The sequence below is a fragment of the Pogona vitticeps genome, chromosome 10, assembly GCF_051106095.1.
Source record: "Pogona vitticeps strain Pit_001003342236 chromosome 10, PviZW2.1, whole genome shotgun sequence".
NCBI lineage: Eukaryota > Metazoa > Chordata > Lepidosauria > Squamata > Agamidae > Pogona > Pogona vitticeps.
In genome coordinates, this window is record NC_135792.1 from 1,285,796 (window position 1) to 1,307,015 (window position 21,220).

At 53.4% G+C, this 21,220-nt stretch overlaps 1 protein-coding gene across 3 annotated transcripts in view; it reads left to right on the forward strand.

The window, feature by feature from the left end:
- Positions 1-19,290, forward strand: part of CPNE7 (copine 7) — a 36,453-nt gene extending 17,163 nt beyond the window's left edge. For all 3 annotated transcript variants that reach the window (XM_020788393.3, XM_072980497.2, XM_072980498.2), the window contains exons 3-16: positions 3,472-3,654; positions 5,275-5,349; positions 5,481-5,555; positions 5,940-6,023; positions 6,943-7,032; positions 7,493-7,591; positions 8,090-8,176; positions 8,455-8,514; positions 11,825-11,958; positions 12,303-12,357; positions 13,630-13,681; positions 14,482-14,615; positions 16,065-16,301; positions 17,536-19,290. In XM_020788393.3, coding sequence (XP_020644052.2) covers positions 3,472-3,654; positions 5,275-5,349; positions 5,481-5,555; positions 5,940-6,023; positions 6,943-7,032; positions 7,493-7,591; positions 8,090-8,176; positions 8,455-8,514; positions 11,825-11,958; positions 12,303-12,357; positions 13,630-13,681; positions 14,482-14,615; positions 16,065-16,301; positions 17,536-17,673 — 1,503 coding nt within the window. In that variant the 3' untranslated portion in view covers positions 17,674-19,290. The remainder of the gene's footprint in view (positions 1-3,471; positions 3,655-5,274; positions 5,350-5,480; positions 5,556-5,939; positions 6,024-6,942; positions 7,033-7,492; positions 7,592-8,089; positions 8,177-8,454; positions 8,515-11,824; positions 11,959-12,302; positions 12,358-13,629; positions 13,682-14,481; positions 14,616-16,064; positions 16,302-17,535) is intronic.
- The last annotated feature ends 1,930 nt before the right edge of the window (positions 19,291-21,220 follow it).

Genomic DNA, 21,220 nt, shown 5'->3' on the forward strand with positions numbered 1-21,220 from the left:
CTGTTGCTTTTTAAAAGGCAGGCTGGATCCCTGCCATGCTTTTTGGGGGGGGGGGCTCTGATATCCCTCTCCTCTTTCCCACTTAGTGAGATCTCCCCAGGTCCTTTGATGAGCCCAAAAGGCCACATTGCTGGAGAGGTGAGAGCACGAGGTGGCTCTCCAGCGATTCTGCCCACCTCCCTGGCCTTGTTGGAGGGACTCTCCCAAGCTCTCAGTAGACAGAGCCCATCGGGGGAGGCGTGATGATGGAGGGCGCCGTGGCTGAGCCATCCATCCTGATATTTCATGTTGGGCCACTGACTCCTGGCATGGGGGACTCAGAGCCATTTTGAGGGATCGTGAGCAAAAGCTTCAGGACGAGCTCAGCAGCACATTTCGAGGCGATTAGAGCTGACAGTTATTGCATCTAATTAACAAAATCCCTGCTTATTGGGAGGGGAAGATATTGGGTGAGGTTTCAGGAGAGAAAGGAGCTGTAAAGGGATTGATTGCCACCGTGGCAGGGTCTCTCTCTCTCTCTCTCTCTCTTTCTGTGTGTGTATGTATGTGTTTTCAGCTGGCTCATGGAAACGCAAATGAAGGGTTAGGGTCAGGAGAAGAAATCAGAGTCTCTGGCCGTTCTAGGCTCCCTTGTTCCCTAGGGGTGTCAGGGTTGGGGGTGTGTGCTGAGGAATGGTCATCTCCTTCTCCTTCTCCTGTCCTGCCCTGCCCAAGGAAAGAAGCACTGGTTTAGAAAGGAATGTGAGAGTCATTTGCAGAAATATGGAGCCCAGGTAGAGTAGCCACTTGCCCATCATGGAAAAAAGGGAATCTAAAAGACAAGATGCCCTGACATAACATGGCATAGGGACAGAGGCAAACGTTAATATGGTTGCTAGGCTGCTAACAAAAATCCAGCACCTGTCCCGGGTGTGGGAAAGCCTGCAATGAGGACGACCCATGTTTCTGTGTCTGCGCGTGTGATGGGAGTTGTTATGCGGTCCAGCTGGGTGGGAAGGGCTGAGCGAAGAGGTGCCGCAACCTGACCCTGTTCTTCAAGGCAAAGGTGGTTAAAGCAGAAGCCACTCCACCCCCCGTGTCACAGTGAGAGAGACACGTTCCTGGGCCCCTGGATGGGGGCCAGCGAGCTGAGCCTTCCCTCTCCCTTCCTGGGGACAAGAGGGGCTGAAAAGTTGTGGCCCTCCCTCAGCCTCACAGACATGGCAAGGAACCCAGGGGTTAGGGTTTCTGTTGTGAGGACTACAAGTGCCAGAATCCCCTAGCCAAGCTGGGCTCCTGGCGGCCTTGGCTGGGAGAATGCTGGGAGCTGCAGGCCCTCACAAAGGCTCAGAAGGAGCCCCGACAGCTTTTGTTAATCAACAACCACATTGGCCGGAGGTGGGGAAGGAGAGGCGAAAGGAGACCGGGCGTCTCATTCTGCTGGTGGTTTCTTCTAAGTGCTGCTTAGTCATCCCTGAGGGGCAGTGAAGAGGGAGCGTGTGGTGGCAGGGGTTGTGTGGAAGGTAGGCATGGCAGACCAAGCTATTCTGCTGCCTGAGGCAGAGCATAGGGTCTCAACCTCTCCCCCCTCCCCATCCGCTTGCCTAATTTGCAGTATATGCCAGCCAGGCAAACGTGTTTTTTCAGGAGGCAGCTTGTGGCAGGAAAATTACAATAACAACATGACAATAACAAATCAAATATTAACGTGCTAACCTTTCGTGACACCCACCATCTGCTCCCTGAGGCAATTGCCATCCTTTATTCAGCGACAGAGCCGGCTCTGGCGGGAAGGGCCAGAGGAACGGCGGTCTGCCTTTCACCAGGAGAGGGGTGGGGAGGGCGTCAGCCGCTGACCAAGGGAGCAGAGTCGAGTGATATGTGCCTTTGGGGGGGCGGCATTCCCCCTCCAGAAATGCTTGAGAGGTTCTTCTCTCTCCCCCCCCCTTGCCAATCTGCCACCCCCAGTCCTGGCACCCTCACCAAGCCTCCCCATAGAAACTGGGAGCTGTGCCTGGGGAACGGGCTCATTAGCATCTCATCTGCATTCGCCACACTGACAAATCTGCTCCTCCGAATGTTGGAGCCAAACTCTTATTTTCCGTGGTGATGAGGGGCATCCAGCTGAGAAGGACGCCAGGTCCCCTCTCCGTCCCTGGAGAAGAAGCAGGGAGGAGAGAAAGCAGCAGAGAACGGCCTCCCAGCCCTTCCAGTATCCACACACACACACACACACACACCCCAGCCAGTGATAAAGTCCAAGCAAAGTTCTTGGCCTCTCTCTGTCTCTCTCCATCCTCCTCCTCCTCCTCCCCATCACCACAATGCATTAAGCTTAGATCATTTCTTCTTTAGAAACCAGCCCTCTGAGAGAGCAGCGATATCTCTAGCACAGAGAGACCGGGGAACTGTCCTTTTGATCGGACCTTTTTGCCTGCTTTTAATATTATTTATAAAAGAGAGCCCCAGAATTCATTCTCTTTTTGCCGTGAAAGCCTTTCTATTCTAGAACAGAAATTTCCACCGCGCTTACATCATTCCTTCTAACGAAGCTTCCACATTCGTTTTACTTCTATCCTGCTCTCTCTTATTTCTGTTTCATTTTAAGTTGCCCTGGGAGATGATTTTTTTTCCCCTTTCTTTTTTTAAGCTAACGGCTGATGTAAAATGACAAGCCATTTTTAAAAGAGTAAATACAGGGAGTATTAAGAACCGCAGAAAGCGGCGGAAGCAAATGCTGAGGGATAATATCCATCACAGCCAAAAATGGATATTGGGGGGGGGGGGTTGAAAATAAAAAGTAAAATAGCTTTAGGAACATGCAAGAAGGCTGGAAGGCAAATATTTAAGAAGTGTCAGCAGAGCACCAGAAACATATCAGATCTGATTCTGACTCTTCGGCTACCCTGAGGCCTTTCACATAATCCACAACTCCAAGCTTTCTCTCTCTCTCTCTCTGCTTAAGTTCAGAAATGGGTGATTCACAGGATGACTGTAAAATTTACCCTTGTGCTGACAAGATGCTGCCTTGGCAAAGTCTTGATCTCTACAGAGCTCCTGCACCGTTCCTGAGCCTTCACCAAGGTCTGTGCAGGAGAATTTCCCTGGTCCTTCTGCCCTGTGGATCAGATCTCGCCACCTCACATCCCTCACCAGCCTGCAAAATGCTCCTGCGCTCCTGGGAAAGGTGACTTCCTCATAGTCAGGATTTTGCTCCCTACAGACCAGTGTTGTGGGCCTTCTCCCAGCTCAGCCTGAAGATCCCAGAGACGGCAACCCGGAAGCCCTCCCACCGATCTTTCTCAAATCACAAGAGCCCAGAAGACGAAAGGCCCAACGAGTTCAATCCGCTGTGAAGGTCCCAACCTTTTCCCCAGGAGCGCCAAGGAGTCTCTCCAAGAACGGGGGGGGGGGGATCTTCCAGATCCTAGCAAAACCACCCAGCTGCCCCCATCTGGCCCGAGGGCTGAGTTGCCTTTCTCTTCCTCCCAGGTGGAGCGATCGGAGGTCATCAAAAGCAACCTGAACCCCATCTTTGCCAAGGTCTTCATGGTCGACTATTACTTCGAGGAGGTGCAGAAGCTGCGCTTTGAAGTCTACGACATTCACGGCCACAGCAGCATCGGGACCCACGACGATGACTTCTTGGGGGGGATGGAATGCACCGTGGGCCAGGTAAGGGGCAGCCGGCAGGTTGGCCCTCAGCGGGCTCTGGCACACCGCAAGATCTCAGAGGCAACACGTCACCAGCCATGTCATTATCTGCAACCACATAGTATCTGGGAGGATGGCAGGGCAGCAGAATTCGGTTTCAAAAGCGACTGCTTAAAAACAGCAACAAAGCCACTTTACACGGAGTAACATTTCCCAGTTAATTTCCAGTTACTACTTTTAAAGGGCATTTAAAGGCACCTTAGAGGCCTTTGGGTGAACTTTTTCGAGGGTAGCAGCTTCCTCTCCCCGTTCCCTAAGTGGGTTTTCCAAGCAATGGAACAGAAACCAGCAGCCAGCCATGTCACAAGTTACTTTCCCGGCACGGCCACCGGTAGTCTGATTTAATTTTCAAGCATCCTAAGCAGGAACGGGGAGGCACGCATTCTTTCTGAAAAGCAAGTTTACAAGCCTGGCATGGGGGTTGGGGGGGAAACCGTTCTCTTTTTCTCTGAGAGAGAACAGAGAGGAAGAGACTGCAAGAGAGGGAGAGGGACTGAGATGGGGAGCAAAGGGAGGGGACCTCGGCAAGGAGCAATTTGGGAGCCCTTAGAGAAGCCGGCTGTTCCCTGGCCGCCGGCAAGAAGCTCCTCCACAGCAATTCCCCTTCAAAGGGAGGCAGCGCACAAGCCCAGAGCGCACCACCGATGCGATGCGCCTGCCTTCCTGATTCGGGGGCAGGTAATTGCCGGTGATTGTCAGCCACCTGTGGTTTCGCGGGCGGCTTGTGCGCCGCAGGAGCGGTGATGAGCCCATCTTCTGAGGAGCAGGAGGGGGACGGGAGGTGATGCGCAGCTCCCTCTGATCTGCAAGTGGTGTCTCTCCCTCTCCCCCCCCTCCATTATTCCCGGAGCACTGCCACGGGCACCCCCCCCCCCTGTCGGGCAGAAGTGCCGGCTGCCAAGCACTCCTTCCACACAGGCATTCCCAGGGCCAGACCTCAGCATCTCTGCGGAGAATCTCGCCTGAAACCCAGAGGAGCTGCTGCCCGTTGGGGTGGGTGTTGCAGGACCAGATGGATCATAGGGGTCACGGTCAGGATGGGGTTGCCATGCCCTGTTTTAGGGAAAGGCTTCCGTCCCCTGGCACCTCCAAAGTCAGCCAGAGAAGGTCCTGCTGGAAGGCCTACAGACTTGCCTCCCATCAGCCAAACAATGTCTACCAGACCAGGCGCGGGGGGGGGGGGGCAGAAGGGGCCAAGGAGCCTGACCCGATGCCATCGCTGCCTGTGAAGCCCAGCACAATGCTCCCTGCACGGCTTCAGAAAGTTACATTTTTGGATGGTGGCTTCCAGAATCCTGCAACCAGCCAGGACGACCCTGCAGGAATGGTGGGCTGCCTCATTTACCAGTAAATCATCCTGGCAGGGGTCACTTCCAGAAATGGAAGAGTTCCCCTCCCCATCTCATGCCCCCCCATGGCTTCTCCAAGATGAAAGGGATCCCCGGGACCCTTGGGTGGGGCTCGGACATTCTCGGTTTCTGAAAAATGGCCACCACTAATGATGTCATCTGCCTTCCACGGCATCACTTCCAGCAACAGGATCTCAGCTCATGTTTGATTTTTTTCGGTTCTTCCTGGCAGATCGTGGCCCAGAAACGGGTGACCAAGCCTCTGTTCCTCAAATACGGGAAGTACGCGGGCAAGTCCACCATTACCGTGAGTGGCCCGCTCCCTCCCCTCTCGCTGTGACATGACCCCCGACGTGGCCCCTCGGAAGCATCCTTCTGGCCTCCGTGGCCCTCAGCCCCGAGCACTTTCCCTGAACGAGTCTCCTTTCCACCCAATAGGTGACGTCAGAGGAGATTTCTGGAGATAATGGCTTCGTGGAGCTGTTCTTCCGGGCGAAGAAGCTGGACGACAAGGTAGCCCAAGCAACCTAGCCCTCCCTGGGGGAAGGGAGCCCGGGGGCCAAGTCTGAACCCTGGCAGACCTCCAGGTCCATTTCTTTTATTTCTTAAGTGCCGTCTTTTGCCCAAGTAACTCACAGTAAGAGTACGGATGGTCTGCTCCCATAAGCACACACTCTACCTTTGCAACAACCCTGTGAGGTAGGGACTGGCCCCAAAGCAGCAGGTGAGCTCCACAGCTAAGGGGAGGGGGGGGGGGGCTAAACTTTCTTCTCCCTGACCCTAGTCTGACACACTAGCCATTACACCGCCCTGCCTCTCTCTTGGAAGAACCAGGGTTGGGAGAAGCCAGCCTTCCGACAGGAAGATCATTGGTATCTTTCCCCTGTCTCTCCACAGGATCTCTTCAGCAAATCAGATCCCTTTCTGGAGATCTACCGGATCAATGATGATGGGAGTGAACAACTGGTGCACCGCACTGAGGTAAAAGTCTCCAAGCCAGGTCAAAACATAGGACCACCCCCCCAACCCTTTGCCCCAGAATCTGGCAAAGGTCTTTCTGCAGACTGCAAGTCCCAAACTCCACCCCCCCAAAGGGCCAGGGGCCATGCTGGCAGAAAAGGGGGGGGGAATCTGAGCGGGATGCTGGTTTCCTCATGTCCCTGGTCCTCTTTATGGGCTCCAGGCCCCCAAATATTGGGGAACCATCAGATAGGAAATTGGGGAACCATTTATTTTTTTAATCCCCTCTCGCAGATCTGAGAGGCTTCTGGAATATGATTTCAGGTTTTTTGTGAGGGAAGGAATGTCTTGTCCAAATAGTAGAGAAATATGTAGAAAGCCACATATCCAAAGGAACGTGAGATCACGTTGTAAACTTTAATCAAGAAAAACCAAGAAGACCACCGTTAAGTTGGGTTTTTTAATACCATACTGTATACGTACTAAAAGGCCACGGTAAGTGGTCCATATGAACAGCCACGAAAAGTTGAAACAGAGGACCTGGCAGTTGCACATAAATGAAGCCCTTCAGAGTTATCACAAGAAACGGATGCCTCATTTCTCAGAGGACCAGCTTTTTATAACCGCTTCATAGTCGCGAACAACATGAGGAACAGCATGAAATAATCAGGACCGAACAGCAAGATAATAACAGCAGTAACAGAGAGAGGCCGCACGCGTGGAAAGCAGTCAAACCGGAGCAGCTTATATAAATGGGGTATATGAGTGGTGGCCAGGGAGGGGGGAGAGGAAGAGAGAGACAGATGGACAGACCACAAAAGGACCCCAGACTCCCACCTCTGGAAGACAGGAATACGCACACACACACACACACACACACACACACCAGACATGGCTTTGTGGAGGGGATCAATGCTGTTCTTCTGCCTGTGCTTCCTAGTTTGTCAAGAACAACCTGAGCCCCGTCTGGGAGCCCTTCAAAGTTTCTCTGAATAGTCTGTGCAGTTGCGAAGACAAGCGGAAGCTGAGGGTAAGAGAAGGGGCATGGGGGGGGGCTGGGTGAAGGGACGTGGCTGCACCATTCACTAGACAAGGGGAGTGGGAAGAAAGCACGGGGTTGCACCCCCGGCCCATCTAGCAGCAGGATTCGGGGGGGGGGGAATGGGACATGACATGCTCAGAGGCCCTGACTGCATTTTTTTTTAAAAAAGGTGGTTTTCCAAGCTCCGACTAGCTCTCTCCCTTGCTTCCCTTTCTGATTTCGGAAGCTGAGCAAGGTCAGGGTTGGTTAACATTTCCCGGGGTGAGAGACCACCCAGGAAATACCAGGTGTTTCCAGGCACAGCTGGGGGGGAGAAAACCCTGCTTGAAACCCAGGAGAGCTGCAGCTGCCGGCCAGAGCGGTTAATATTGAACCCAGAGGGACGGAAGATCAGGCTCGACAGAAGGCCACTTCTGGAGTCCCTAAGGGCCCTTCTCTTTGTCCGCAGTGCATCGTCTTCGACTACGACTCCAGAGGCAAACACGACTTCATCGGAGAGTTTTACACAACCTTCGAGGAGATGCAGAAAGCCCAGGGGGGTAACAAGGTAGGGGTGCAGAGAGAAGGGACAGAGGGGTCCCACCTCCCCTGACCTCCCCTCTCTGCTTATTTCTAACTTGGTGGGTGGGTGGGGGGAGAGAAACCCATGACTAGCAGATAAGGGACCCCCCTGGCCACTTGTGGGGGTTGACGGTAGAGTCCTCCAGGAGCAAGGGAAGGGTGTGTTGTCTCTGAATCGCAGATGCGGCTGAACCCAGGAAAGGAGAGGGTGGCCCCCCGTATCGGTTCTCCTTCACTCTCCCTCCTTTGGTCTTCCTATCTATTTATTTGCTTCATTGATTTGTTATATCCATCTGTGCCTGGCAGTGACATGCTGTGGGAGGGCCCAGGTGTTTCAAGGGAGGCTTCCATCATTCCTAGACGCACACCTTGGGACTCAAGGTGGACGCACCCTTTTCCCAGCAGGGGGCACAGGGAACCTCCTGGCACCTTTCCACCCCTCCCCACACCCTGCCTCCCACCTCTCTGTTTGCCCCCAAACCAGATCCAGTGGGACTGCATGAACCCCAAATACAAGCTGAAGAAGCGGAATTACAAGAATTCAGGCACTGTCATTCTCCTGGACCTAAAGGTGAGCCTGGGACGAGCACAAAGGTGCCCTCCCCCCCCCTGGCAGAGCCTGGCATTGGGGGGGAGGGGGCAGCCTGGGGAGTAGCAGGATATCTCCTTCAACCCACCCGAAGCAGGGGGTGAGCATTCCTGTCCAGTCGCAACACCTGATTTTTCAGCAGAGCCCGGCACTCACAGTAAAATGATGGAAGAGGGGAGCTGGAGGGTCTCAAAAGTGTCTGCAGTTCCTACAGTTGGATGGTAGATATACTTTGCTCACTTGCTTGTTTGTTTTGGAAGATCCACAGGGTCTACTCGTTCCTCGATTACATCATGGGCGGCTGCCAGATCCACTTCACGGTGAGTCGCACCCCCTGCCTCTTCCATTGGGTGGCCAAAGGGCGGGCGGCGCTTCAGAAGCAGGTAACCCAAAGTGGCTGCCATTGGTTCAGGAAAACACGCCTGGCTTTGCACGAGAGCGTCCCGCCCGGTGGCTGGGGTGGTCTTCTTTGGGATGTTCCGAATGGGGTCTGCCTGGCTTATATTTCAATGCCTGTGGGGATCTCGAGCCTGAGATCAGACTGCCACGGGGTGTGTCTGCTCCTCTGCAGCCTGTGCTTTGGCAGGTGTAACAAGCGTGGCCACACAACCAAAGGAGACGGCATGTATTCTGGGGAAAGGGTGCAAATTTGCCTCATGGAGGCAAATTCAGAAATGTTTTAAAAGGGATTAAACAGAATTATAAGCCATCTCACCCCAGTGAAGAAGGTGGTGGCCAGCTGACTTCCACGCCCACTGCTGAGGCAAGAACCGCTGCCTGGCTTCCAGGATCCAGGTCCCTTCCCAGAATAAGGCTCTTTTCCCTTCCTTGAGATTTGGAAGGGGCAGCTTTTCCAAGAGAGTCGTGTGTTATCAAGTTGATTCTGTCTTCGGGTGACCCAGGCTAGGATGTCTTACCACTAAAATACTCAGAAGTGGCTTCCTCCTTTCCCTTCTTCTGGGGATGCTCTGGAACTGTGCAGCTGGCCCCAAGCCACCCAGGCTTTTACTGGTCCACACAGGGGGGAATTGAACTCCCAGCCTCTGGATCTGCCGCCTCGTGTTCTTTCTCATTAAGCGACCAAGCCAGCAAGAATGCCTGAAAAATCAGGACTACTTTTCAGCAGGCTTTCAAACGGAGGCCTGTCCTGTGCGAAGGAAGACCCCCTCAATCGCCGAATGTCCGAATTGATCCCAACCTTGGGCTGATGGACTTGCTTGCTTTTGTTCTGTTCTTGCAAAAGCTGCATTCAGTTCCCGTGCTCTGTCTCCGCAAAGCCAGATCCCAGAAACGGTTCTTCTGAAGGATAACTCCCAGGATCCCCCCTGCCCCGCCAGCAAGGAAATAAGCCATGCGTACTGGGAATTCCCGGAGCTGTGATCCCAAGAGAATAAGATACCTCCAAGTTGTGCCTAAAACCTTAGGTTTGGGGCAAATCTTTGGAAAAACAAGCACTACTCATCCCATAATTCCCCCAGCCAACCGGCCACTGTGGATTCTGGATGCTGCTGTCCTGCAAAGTGACATTGCCAAGCACTGCCCAAGGCCTTTGGGATGGATCCAGGCACAGACAGAGAGCCTCTCCCTCCCTCCCTCCACCCGCCCTCCCCCTGTCTCGCTGCCAGACCCCTGTTCTGTGGCTTTGCACAGATTTTTCTCCTTCGACAACAACCAGCACCCAGATTGCGTTTGGAAAGAGCACCTCCTTCTTGGAGTGAGTCAGATCCCAGAACATGCAAGGAACAGATTGCTGGCGCCCAGCCTCGCCCGTTCGCTGGCACACGAGCTGGGAACGGTCCCAGCACTGAGGCGCCCAGTCAGGGAGGGGTGTGTGTGGGGAGTCGGCAACACCCGCTGCTTGACTTTTAAATGGGGGGGGGATTGTGAGGCACAAAGGGGAGGGGGCAGCAGGAGGCTGTAGCCAGCAAGGCTCTCAAAGCAGGGTAAACAAGAAACTCTGCCCAGATGGCATTCTCCCCTAAGTGCCTCTTGCCATCCTTTCAGGCTCTGGGCCCGATGCTGAGCCCTGGATTTCACAGGAGGGATCCATCCAGAGAATTAACAGAGCGGCAAAAAAGGGGGGGGGACAAGCAGAGAAGGGCCTCCTTGCTCAGCCGTGCATTCACTCAGCTTCCTCCTTGCATCCACCATCAGCAAAGTAGTCAGCTTGGATCAAAGGCCAAAGCTTCCGGGGTGGGGTAAAGGTGTTTGATTAAACCGGGCCGGGCAAAGAAGGGTGCCCTCCTCCTGATTTTGTTGGATCACAATCCCCGTCATCCCCGGCCGGCTTAGCCCAAAATGAGAAACGCGGCTGCCCAAATTCTGGAGGGCTTTGCTGCCCAGCTTTGAACGGAACACCCTCTGAGTTCTGTCCAAAACTGGACGGAGTGGGGATGGCGTGAGAATCGTTGCGTGGGGAGGGGCTCTTCAGTCTTGCCGGCTGGTGGGGGGGGAGGCATTGCCTCCTCTTGAGGAGGTTGTCCTCCTTCTCCTCCTCGTGTTGCTTCCGATCCTGACGCCTGTGTCTGCGGAACGAAGCCGAGCGCTTTCAGCTGGAGGAGCCCCGCCACCGGCTGCAAAAGACTCGCTGGAAGCCAAGCAGGAAAGGAGCGCCTTGCTCAGCCGAGAGAGGGTCTCGCCTTCTGGGCTTCCCTGTCGAGAGTTCGGCGACCCGAGCAGCAAGTGCCACGGTTGCCCTCAAGCAGTGCCAGACAGAAGTGTGTGTGTGTGTGTAAGCCCTCTCCACAATGCGTTTCCATGGGAACTAGTTTTGAGGCCTTTCCCACCCTGACACGTCTGAATGGAGAGGACATCCCAGGAAAGAGGCAGACCTCCTTCCACCCTTGCAGTGACGGAGGCTGCCATCCAAGGGTCCCTGGGGGTGGATATTGGGGGGGGGGAGAGAGAAGGAGGAAGAGGCAGGGGAGGGAAAAGCTCAGCTTTGCGACTCTCTGGTGGCATCTCTCTTTAAACCTGGCACGGTGCAGACACACGGCTTCTGCTGCCTGCTAGACAAGAGTGTTTGAGGAAGGGGTGAGGAACCTTTGGCCCTGATGTGGAATCCGGCCCTCCTGGGGTTCAAGTCTGCCCCACCCTCCATGAAACGGCCACACCTTCTCCATGCCATCGCTGTTTGGTCCATCTCCAGTTCTTCTAACTAGTTCCTTCCCCCAATTCTACTGAAATACCTATTTTGTTCTTCCTTCCTTCCTTCCTTCCTTCCTTCCTTCCTTCCTTCCTTCCTTCCTTCCTTCCTTCCTTCCTTCCTTCCTTCCTTCCTTCCTTCCTTCCTTCCTTCCTTCCTTCCTTCCTTCCCTCCCTCCCTCCCTCCCTCCCTCTTTTTCCTCCTTTCCCTCCACCATCCTCAGCAACCTTTCAGATGGTGGGCAGAGAGACAGTCCGTTCACAAACCATTCCACCCGTTATATTACTTTCTCAGTGGCCTTTATTTCCGGGGCTAGATGGCCATGGAAACCGGGCCTTTCCTTCCAGGATCAGCTTTGGCTTCCCCGGGGGAGTTTCCATGTCCAAGTGAACATTTGAACCCAGGTCTCCTGAGTCTTAGTCCGCCCCTCTATCCGCTACACCACACCGGGGACCCCCCCTTGACAGCTCGCCTTCTCTCCCCAGGTGGCCATTGACTTCACAGCCTCCAACGGAGACCCCCGGAACAGCTGCTCCCTCCATTACATCAACCCCTACCAACCCAACGAGTACCTGAAGGCTCTGGTGGCTGTTGGAGAGATTTGCCAAGACTATGACAGGTGAGGGAAGGGGATCCTCTCGCCCTCCTCTGGCTCAACAGGTCTTGCCACCGGAGGCGCCCTCTCACACCCCCTGCCCCTTCCTCTCCAGTCCAGAGGGAGGCTCTCTGGGTTGGCAGGAGGGCAAAAAAAACAGCCCCATTCTTGAGAAGAAGATCAGAGTCGATTTGGGTGAAGGGTTGGTACCTTCCTACCTCACCAACAAGCCAGTGGAGGTTTGGGCAAAGGGAAGGGGCTCAACACCCTTCCTCGGAACACCTTCCACTTTTACACGAAACTGTGCCCAGCACAGCGAAGCAACCTCTGTGCGCATGTTGAGACCTTGATTTTCTGTTTCTCCACAGTGATAAGAAATTCTCTGCCTTAGGCTTTGGAGCCAGGATCCCACCAAACTATGAGGTAAGCCTGTGTGAAACTGAGACTGAGAGCCAGTATGGCATTTGTCTGGGCTGGGCTGGTGGCTTAAAGGACGGGAATGTCTGACTAATGAGCCGCTTTCTGAGGGTACGGTAACAATGTGAAGAAAAACTTCAATGCATTCTTCAGTTTCAGCTGCCTCAAGACAAGGAGAAAACTTGATGGGGAATTTTATGGCCCCAGGAGACTCACAACGATCTAACACAGGAGGGAGGAACATCATAACAATGGGCTGATTGTCAAACAAGGCGTAAACAAGGCTTCTTTTTAAAAAATCATTGCAAACAAAGAAGCCACCATGTTTATTTGTTGCATTTTATTTCTGTAGATTTTTTTTTTTTGCAAAAATGATCCTCTGCAACACAACCACCCTCCTTTGAGAGTTCAAAGTAGGGGATGGGAAAAAGAATTCTGCAGTGCCCTTTACATACCTGTTGCTTGCTGCAAAACATGGCAAGTAAAGGAAGCCTGTTTGAACCAATCAGACTTACAGGGCGATGATGGACTGACCAAATCCCCACAGGTTCAATGGGCCTACTCTGGTGCAACTCACTATGCTCAGCAATGGGAATTTTTGCCAAAAACTCTACTCTACCCATCTTTAGGGTGCCGAGCCAGGCTGAGCGATCCTGCTTTCTGAGGCAGGAAGAGACGTTCACCCTGTACCCAGTGGCTGCCCTTCCTCCCTTCCCCAGCTAATGAAGGCTGGTAGCTATCCACCCCGAAAGGGAGGGGGCACTCTCAGAGCGAAGCAGAACTAGCTTTCCTGCAAGGTGGTAACAACCGGGCTCGCACGCTGGAAAGGTCCGCTGGTTCACTTCCACCCTCTGAATCTCAGGGCAACCCCTGTGGAACTCGGGTCCTCCCCTCACTCTACATTGTGCTGGGTTGCCAATCCCTTCCTTCCCCTGTCTGCCCCCCACACACACACACCCCTGCCAGTCCTTCCACCCTGCAGAGATGACAGCTCGACACATCCTGGAATAGCAGTCCCCACCCCCAGCCTGTCCATCCAGTTGATGATTTGCCAGCAGGGAAGCCTCCTCCTCCTCCCTCCATGCCATTATTTCCACGGGCAAGGTGGGGCTTGGCGGGGGCGGGGAGGATCCCCCACAGAGGAACCTAATGGGCTCGTGGTGGGGCAAAGTGCCAAGATGCCCGGCTGCAGGGCATACGCTGATTCCCCGGTGGGCGAAGGAAAGGGAAGGAGGCGCCTCTCTTATTCATCCTGGATGTCTGCCTTTCTTGCAACAGGTCTCCCATGACTTTGCCATTAACTTCAATCCCAGCGATGATGAATGCGAAGGTAGGTGGGTGCTGAGAGTAACTCCTTCCCTCCCCGTGCTGTGAACCCCAGCTTGGGCCCCTCTTTGACTCTGTTTTGGAAAATACCCACAACATAGGCCTTTCCACCCTTTGACAGAAACAGAAGAAACTGCCCCAGTAGGGTCAGCTCTGTCCGGCAGCATTGGCCATGAATGATTTCAGCCCAGGACTCCTTCCTAGCTCGACCAGGAGATACCCTGGCCATTCCCCATCTGAGACCTAACCAATCCAGACCCTATTTAGCTTCCAAAATCAGGCAAGATTGGGCACATTCAGGAGGACATGGCCAAGATGACCTACGAGCCAGCCTTCTGCAAAGCCAGGGCTTTGATCCATTTCTGCCCAGTTTTGTCAGCTTGGATTGGCAGCTACAGCTGTCTTTCTTAGCCTAATTCCAGGAGCTGAGCACAGGATGTTAGGGATGTAAAGTATGTCCCCTACTAATGAGCTACAGTGCCCACCACCCAGCCCGCAACCCCAGTTCACTGAGAATCATTCCCTCTGGAGCATCCATAAAGGCAAGAGGTTTACGACTGCATTCAAGGATTGGTAGCTTCAGGCCTCAATTATGGTCATTTCTGGTCAGACAGAAGGGTGCCATCTAATTATTTATATTGGCTGAATGACACCCCCCCCCCAAGAAAAGCCCTCACCCCAGCTGTTCCGTGGTGGAAAGGGCACCAGCCTCACCCTAGGGTCTGCCAAAGCCAAGTGGCCTCACTCTCGACCACATCTTGTGGTCATCAGCATTTAATCCTGAGCTTCGCCTTGCCTTGCCAGGGATCCAGGGCGTGGTGGAGTCCTACCAGAACTGCTTGCCCAAGATACAGCTCTATGGGCCCACCAATGTGGCACCCATCATCTCCAAGGTAGCCAAACTAGCCGCTGAAGAGGAGAAAACCAAGGAAGCTTCAGTAAGTGAGCCCAATTTGGCTGAGCTTTGGGTGGCGAGGCCATGCATAGGTCTGCACTTCTGGGTTTTGCCTCCATGTGCTGAAATCTGGACCTAGGAAGAAGCTCCCTTTTTTGGACTGGGAGACGTAGTCCAAAAATGGTCACTTTTCCAAGCTCTGCAAGGCATGTTGTGGTGAATCTCAATGGAATCTACATAGGTCCCTGCCTTCCACAGAGTCTGATCCATGGCCCATGAAGGCCAGTACTACCAACTCTGGCTGGAAGCCGTAGCCAGAGGTGCCTGCAGAGGGTTGAACTGTGGTTCTTCCTCGGGAAAAGCCTGTGTTGTGTCACTGAGTGAGTCCCTGCAAATGGCCTGTTGGAAGGAAGGGCTGCCATGCTGGGGCGGGTGGGGAGCTGGAAGGCAGGACTGCTCGGCCAGCATCATGTTTTATCTATTTGTCTCATTGACGGGCTGCCGTTCTCCTGAGAAGGGAGCGCAAGATGGCTCACAACGTTTCCTACATTATAAACAATTGAACTATAATAGTAATTCAAAGACAGCTAATGACTAAAACATTTAAAACTTTAAAAAGAACTATTTTAACTTTTAAAAAAAATAATAAAATGAAAACAGCATTCAGGGAACGATTGTTTAAAAGCCTGCCTGAAAAGGAGGGTCTTCAAGAATAGAAGGGAAGGGGCAAAACTGACCCACCGTAGGGAGAGCATCCCACAGCCAGGGAGCAGATGCAGGGGAGGCCCTCCCCCGGGTCCCCATCCGCTGTTCCTGCACCAGCCATGGGACCGAGAGGAGGGCCTCCTTCAGTGGTCTTAATTAAGAGCCGAGAAGGCTCATGGGAGCAGAGACATGCATGCATGAAAGCGCTGGACAGGCTTAAGGGGACTTTCAACTAAATTCTCTTTCATTATTTACCCTCGCCAAGTGTTTGGAGACCGAGGGACACGCCGGTTCTCCCTTCTCTTGGGATCCTGTCAGATCTTTGCTCAGTAGATGCCTGAAAACTTCACTCTGGAGCCTATCAATTAATGACAGTGGATAATGCGGTCATTGCAGGCCCTTTTGCTATGGAGAGGGAGGGGGAGCAGCAGAGAGCTGGCGGGGAAGTGGAAGAGGATCTGGGAACCGTGTTCTCTCTGGCTTGGCACGAGGGCCTTGGCATTCTGAGGTGGGCAGCCAGAGGAGACTGCGGAAAGGAGCATGGGGCATGACAGGAGGGCACAGCGACCCTTTGCCTCAGCTGGCCCAGGGTTATATTCGTGCCCCACAATTCTTTGATTTCTTCCGGTGCTGCGTCGTTATGCCCTGGTTGGTGATCAGCAACCCGGAAGCTGGAAATGGTCCAGTTTTAAGCAGTCATTCTCCCGTCTTGACCTCCCCAACCCAACACAACCCAACTCAACGCAACCCAACCCACCCTCAACAACGTGTTTCTTCTCCTCATCAGCAATACTTCATCCTGCTGATCCTGACGGATGGCGTGGTGACCGACATGGCCGACACACGGGAGGCCATTGTCCGGGCCTCGTACCTCCCCATGTCCATCATCATCGTGGGGGTGGGCAACGCGGACTTCACTGACATGCAGATCTTGGACGGGGACGATGGGGTCCTGCGCTCCCCCAAGGGCGAGCCTGCCCTCCGTGACATCGTGCAGTTTGTCCCCTTCCGTGAGTTCAAGAACGTAAGTCTCCCTTTGAACCCTGAACACAACCTTTCCCCCCCCCCCGCCCGCCCGGCCCCCGGGATGCAGACATCCTCACCTCCCTGGTTTGAATTCCCTGCACCCAAGTCCTGGGATGTGGAACCACCAAGCAGAAACTCCGCTTTCTTTGTCCCAAGTAAAAAAGAGAATGCACTTTATTTTTGCCCAAATGAGAGCTTGCTCTACAATAACAAGAATAATCTTAGAACTGCAGAGCTGGAAGGGACCCTAAGGGTCATCTAGTCCAGCCCCTGTCAAGGAGACCCTATGGGGGAATCAAACTCCCAGCCTCTGGCTGCACAGCCAGAGACCTCAACCACAGGGATGTGAGGAACCGGCCAGCCCAGGAAGCTGGTCAGCCAAGAGGGCTGGGTGTCAGGCCAGGGAGGGCTTCCTGGCGATTCTCCTCCACCCTCTCTGCCTCTTGCACACCAGCCGGCAGGCAGGAGAGGAAAATCCATCGCTGGGTATTTCTGGCAGCCCAAGACGATCCCTGGCCATGGCGAAGGCTTAATTGGGTTTGATTGTCAGTAATTTGGGCCTTGGGAGACAAGCTGTCTGTTGCTCAGCCTGAGAGCTGTGAAACGAGATTAACCCTTTGGTCTCTGGTGCCAGAAGCGCCGAGAAGTGACAGAAGCTGTTAAGCAAAGACAGCGAGATAATCCTGGACCGAACCTTCTCTGTGGAACGGAAGAGAGGGGGCATCTCTGTGCCTGTGTGTCTGTGTGAAAGAGCTTTGCAAAGCTAGAAGGTCACCGCATTGGGAAAATGGAAAGCAGGACTTTGCAACATAAGCCAGGGGTCCTTGGCCGCTGGGGCCCGTGACCCATTTATTCTGGGGGCTTCCAGCTGCACCAGCGATGGGCGAGGAGGCCCTCACCACCCCTTAGGTGCCCCTGAGGTGGAAAAATCTCCTTGACTGAGCCAGGGCTGCTCGGTTTTGCATTTGCACATGCTCAGAGGCCCTGGGTTATCATTGCACACACCATGCAGGAAGAACAGACACCAAAGCTGCGGCTCCGGTTTTAAAAACGTGGTCCCTAAGCGAGCCTCCACGCCTCTCCCTGCTCTCCACTTGGAGAGAATTCAGCTCGGCTTCAGGAACGGAAACGTGGCCCCATCCTGGACAGGTGGGATAATGGGGGGAAGGGTGCCTTTCTGGAGAGCGAGCAAAAGCCCCCCACTCACGGCTCCCCCTTCCTTTGCCTTCCAGGCCTCCCCGACGGCGCTCGCCAAGTGCGTGTTGGCCGAGGTCCCCAAGCAGGTGGTGGAGTATTACAGCTACAAAGCCTTGGCACCCCGCTCCTCGAAAGGAGGCACGCCAGACTCGACCTTGAACTCACCTCAGTGAGGAGAGCTTCCCCTTCTGGGGCTCCGACCACATTGTCTGTCTTCCCTTCATTTGCCAACTTATCCCTCCCCCCCCCCATGAGATGATGATGATGATGTGACGGAGAGAGGAAGGGGCAAAACCCAGCCAGAAATGCAAGGCTTGGGGGTAGAAGGTGGAGGTTCCTCTCCTGGCCGCTGTCGACCAGCCGGTGCCATCCAAAAAAGAGGCACGCCCCCCCCCCGGCCCCTCTCATATCCCTCCACAGCGACAGGAGAGGCTGGTGTTTGGCCCGGTGGAAGCAAGTGAGTGAGTTCTCGGGGGCATCGACCGCAAAGGGAAACCTCCCGGCAGAATGTACGGGACGGGGGAAGGCTTTTGTGGAAAGAAGATGACAGACCAGAAAATGTCTCAAGCCATAAGCAGAAGAATCCCACTCATGTCTTGGAGACTGAGAGAAAGAGAGAGAGAGAGAGAGGGGGGGGGGGGAGGGAGGGAGGGAGGGAGGGAGGGAAGGAGAGGGAGAGGAGGAGGAGGAAGTGGATAGACTCAGTTGCCTAGGAGGATGGCCAGTGCAGAGAAGAAGGTGGATCCACGAGTGCAGGAGATGACTCGGCTGTGCCCCAGGTGTCATTCCAGCATGCTCTTCCCCAAGAAGGGGAATCCAGGTGGAGGGAGACGACCTTCTGCCCCAGAATTCCCCCTCTTGGATAAAAATGCTCTGCAACCAACAGCTGCCTTTGCCTCCAAAAGGCTGACTCAATGGAAGAGAAGACATGAAGGAAGCAAAGCGGGTGCTGGGCACGACCAGAAAGGAGGGGGGCTCCAGGTACCCCCTCCGCCCCAACCCTTCTCCACCAGGCTCAGAAGCCTAGATGTGGCTGGGGTCTGCGGACAGGCCTTTCCTGACTTTTTTGGTGGGGGGGGAGGGGGGTTCTGTCACCAACTTTGCAGATGGAGCTCGTACTTGTCTTGAACTGGAGAGGATCTGAGCCGGCTACAGAACATCCTATGTCTGTGCAAGGTCCGTGGAAGAACAATGAGAAGCCGTGAGGCACCTAGAAGACCCCCCCCCCCCTTGCAAGTTGGATTTGGCCCCATGCTTGGTGGTGGGCTGCAGCTGATACTCTCTGATTGCATCTAAAGAAATGGTTCAGAGTCCACGAAAACACAGGGACAGATAAAACTGGTCCATCTTTGTTGGTTCTGCCACAACAGGGTAACCCGGCTACCTCCCAGAACTGGTTCCATTGCTGGTTCTTTGCATTTCAAAGTGGGGGGGGGGGGTAAACCTCCTTCCTTGGGCCTCAGAGTGAGCAGCCAACTCAAAATCTCTCACCTTCCGTCACAAGATGGCATAGAGGGGGGCTCGGTTCCCCCCTCCCAGAAACATGCAGGACATGATCAGAGTCCCAGCCATGTGGCTGCTGCACTTGTATCCATTTCACGGCCCCATCCTGTGCATGAATCGAGGTGCTTTCCCATGGGCGGGGGGCTTCTTGTCCAGTTCTGGCTCTTCCTCCGTCTGGTATGTGGTTGTCTTTCACTATGATGTCGTCTGCCTAAGGTTTGCATGACAAATCTGCTGTTTTTGATGTACCCAGGGAAGCAGCCAAATAAAAAAGAGACGTCATGTTCCCCCTTGCGCTCCGTGCCTTCTTGACTTTGCTGTTGTTGTTTAGTCCTTAAGTTGTGTCCAACTCTTTGTGACCCTATGGACCAGAGCACGCCAGGCCCTCCTGTCTTCCACTGCCTCCCGGAGTTGTGTCAAATTCATTCTGGTAGCTTCGATGACCCTGTCCAACCATCTCGTCCTCTGTCATCCCCTTCTTTTTGACTGGAGAGAGTTAATTGTCCTCAGAGCCAATCTGGGGTTAGCTGAGGTCAAGCCCTGTCACCTAAAGGCATAAGCCATTCAAGTTGTTCCTGGTGGGGACAGCTTTGTCCTCTCCCCCCCCCCCCCCGAATGGTAGCCACGAAGCATCTCAGCATTAGCTAAGAGACCCCTTCTTGGGATTCTGTGCAGTACCACAAAGCCTCCAGGGGCACATCTACTGGATTACGCAGCCCAGCCTTCCAGGAAATGACTGTTGGGATTTGCAGCAATAGGCTGCCAGCATGAATGTATCCGTACAATGATTACTTTAACTTTGGAAATCCTAAGGCCTCTTTCCTCAGCCCGGCCATGCTTGGGGGCAGGTGGGAATCAGTCCCCGAGCCTGACCCTCAATGCATGAGGAGGGCATCAGCTTAGTTTAAGGACTACATGACATTTCAGAGCTAACAGTATTAGAAATAAATTCCAGGGGTTGGGGGATTGGGTGGTTTGAGTCTCACACGAGGTGACACCGATATTCAGCTGCAATCGTGCTGTTTTCATATGTCAGATTATGACCCCCTTTTGCGTTATTGCGCCACGTGTCCTGCGTCCACCCAGGCCATTACTTTTTCTGGATCTGATGAGGCTCTGACTCTCTTTAGGCTGCTTTGCTTGAAATCCTGCTCCTTCGCTTTCTGTCCGTGGCGTGTCCTACAGAAGCAGCAATGGGATTGTCCTTTTCTCATGTGGTCACCATCTGGCTTCGACCAGTGACGCCAATTAGAGATGAAAAGCAGCTACTGTAATAGGAACAGAAAGCAGTGCTCATTCTTGGAAGGAACAGGCTTAAGAAAGCCCTGACAGCCATCCAGAGCTCATGAACAACTCTCATGCCTTGAGGGTTCTGGAAGTTGTGGTCCAAAAGTAACTTTTCTAAACTCTGGTATAATCGGTCAGCTTAAACTACCTTACAGAGTTGTTGTGATGATTAAATTGTGGTGGAGGGAGAGTGAGGAAGTCCTTTGAGCTTTTTGCAGGAAAGCAGAGTCCTAGATGTTGTCGTCATTGTCGTCGTCATCATCATCATGTCCTGTGCAGAGCACATTGGGCAGAAAATTTTCCCCAAAGACTCGATGGTTTGCAACATTTTCAGCTTCGTCCCAAGAATGATTAATGGTTTTGAGATCCCCCTTGAGTGTTTCTCGCCAGGTTTTTTCGGAGCTGGCCTTGTTTCCTCTTTCTTCTGAGAGGTCTCCACTGTCGTGCAGTTTCCAGGTGCCAATCTTTGGGCATGTATGGGATGTGGCCGACAAATTGCATTTGATGTTTGTTCACAGTTGTCGACAGATGTTTTGAGTCTGATCTTTGTAGTACCGTATTTCTCCGAAAATAAGACAGGGTCTTATATTAATTTTTGCTCAGAAAAAAAATGCATTAGGGCTTATTTTCAGGGGATGTTTTATTTTTTTCATGTACAACCATCTACATTTATTCAAATACAGTCACGTCATCTGGTTGCTGCACAAGGGTGGCAGGCGAGTTTCATTTAACTGGGGCTTATTTTTGGGGTAGGCCTTATATTACGAGCATCCTGAAAAATCATATTAGGGCTTATTTTCAAGTTAGGTCTTATTTTCAGAGAAACAGGGTATTTCTTCATTAGTGGTATGATCATGATATGAGACACAGAGGATTTTTCTAAGGCCATGTCAATGTAAGGCCTAGATAATTAAAACAGAGAGTAGGCCT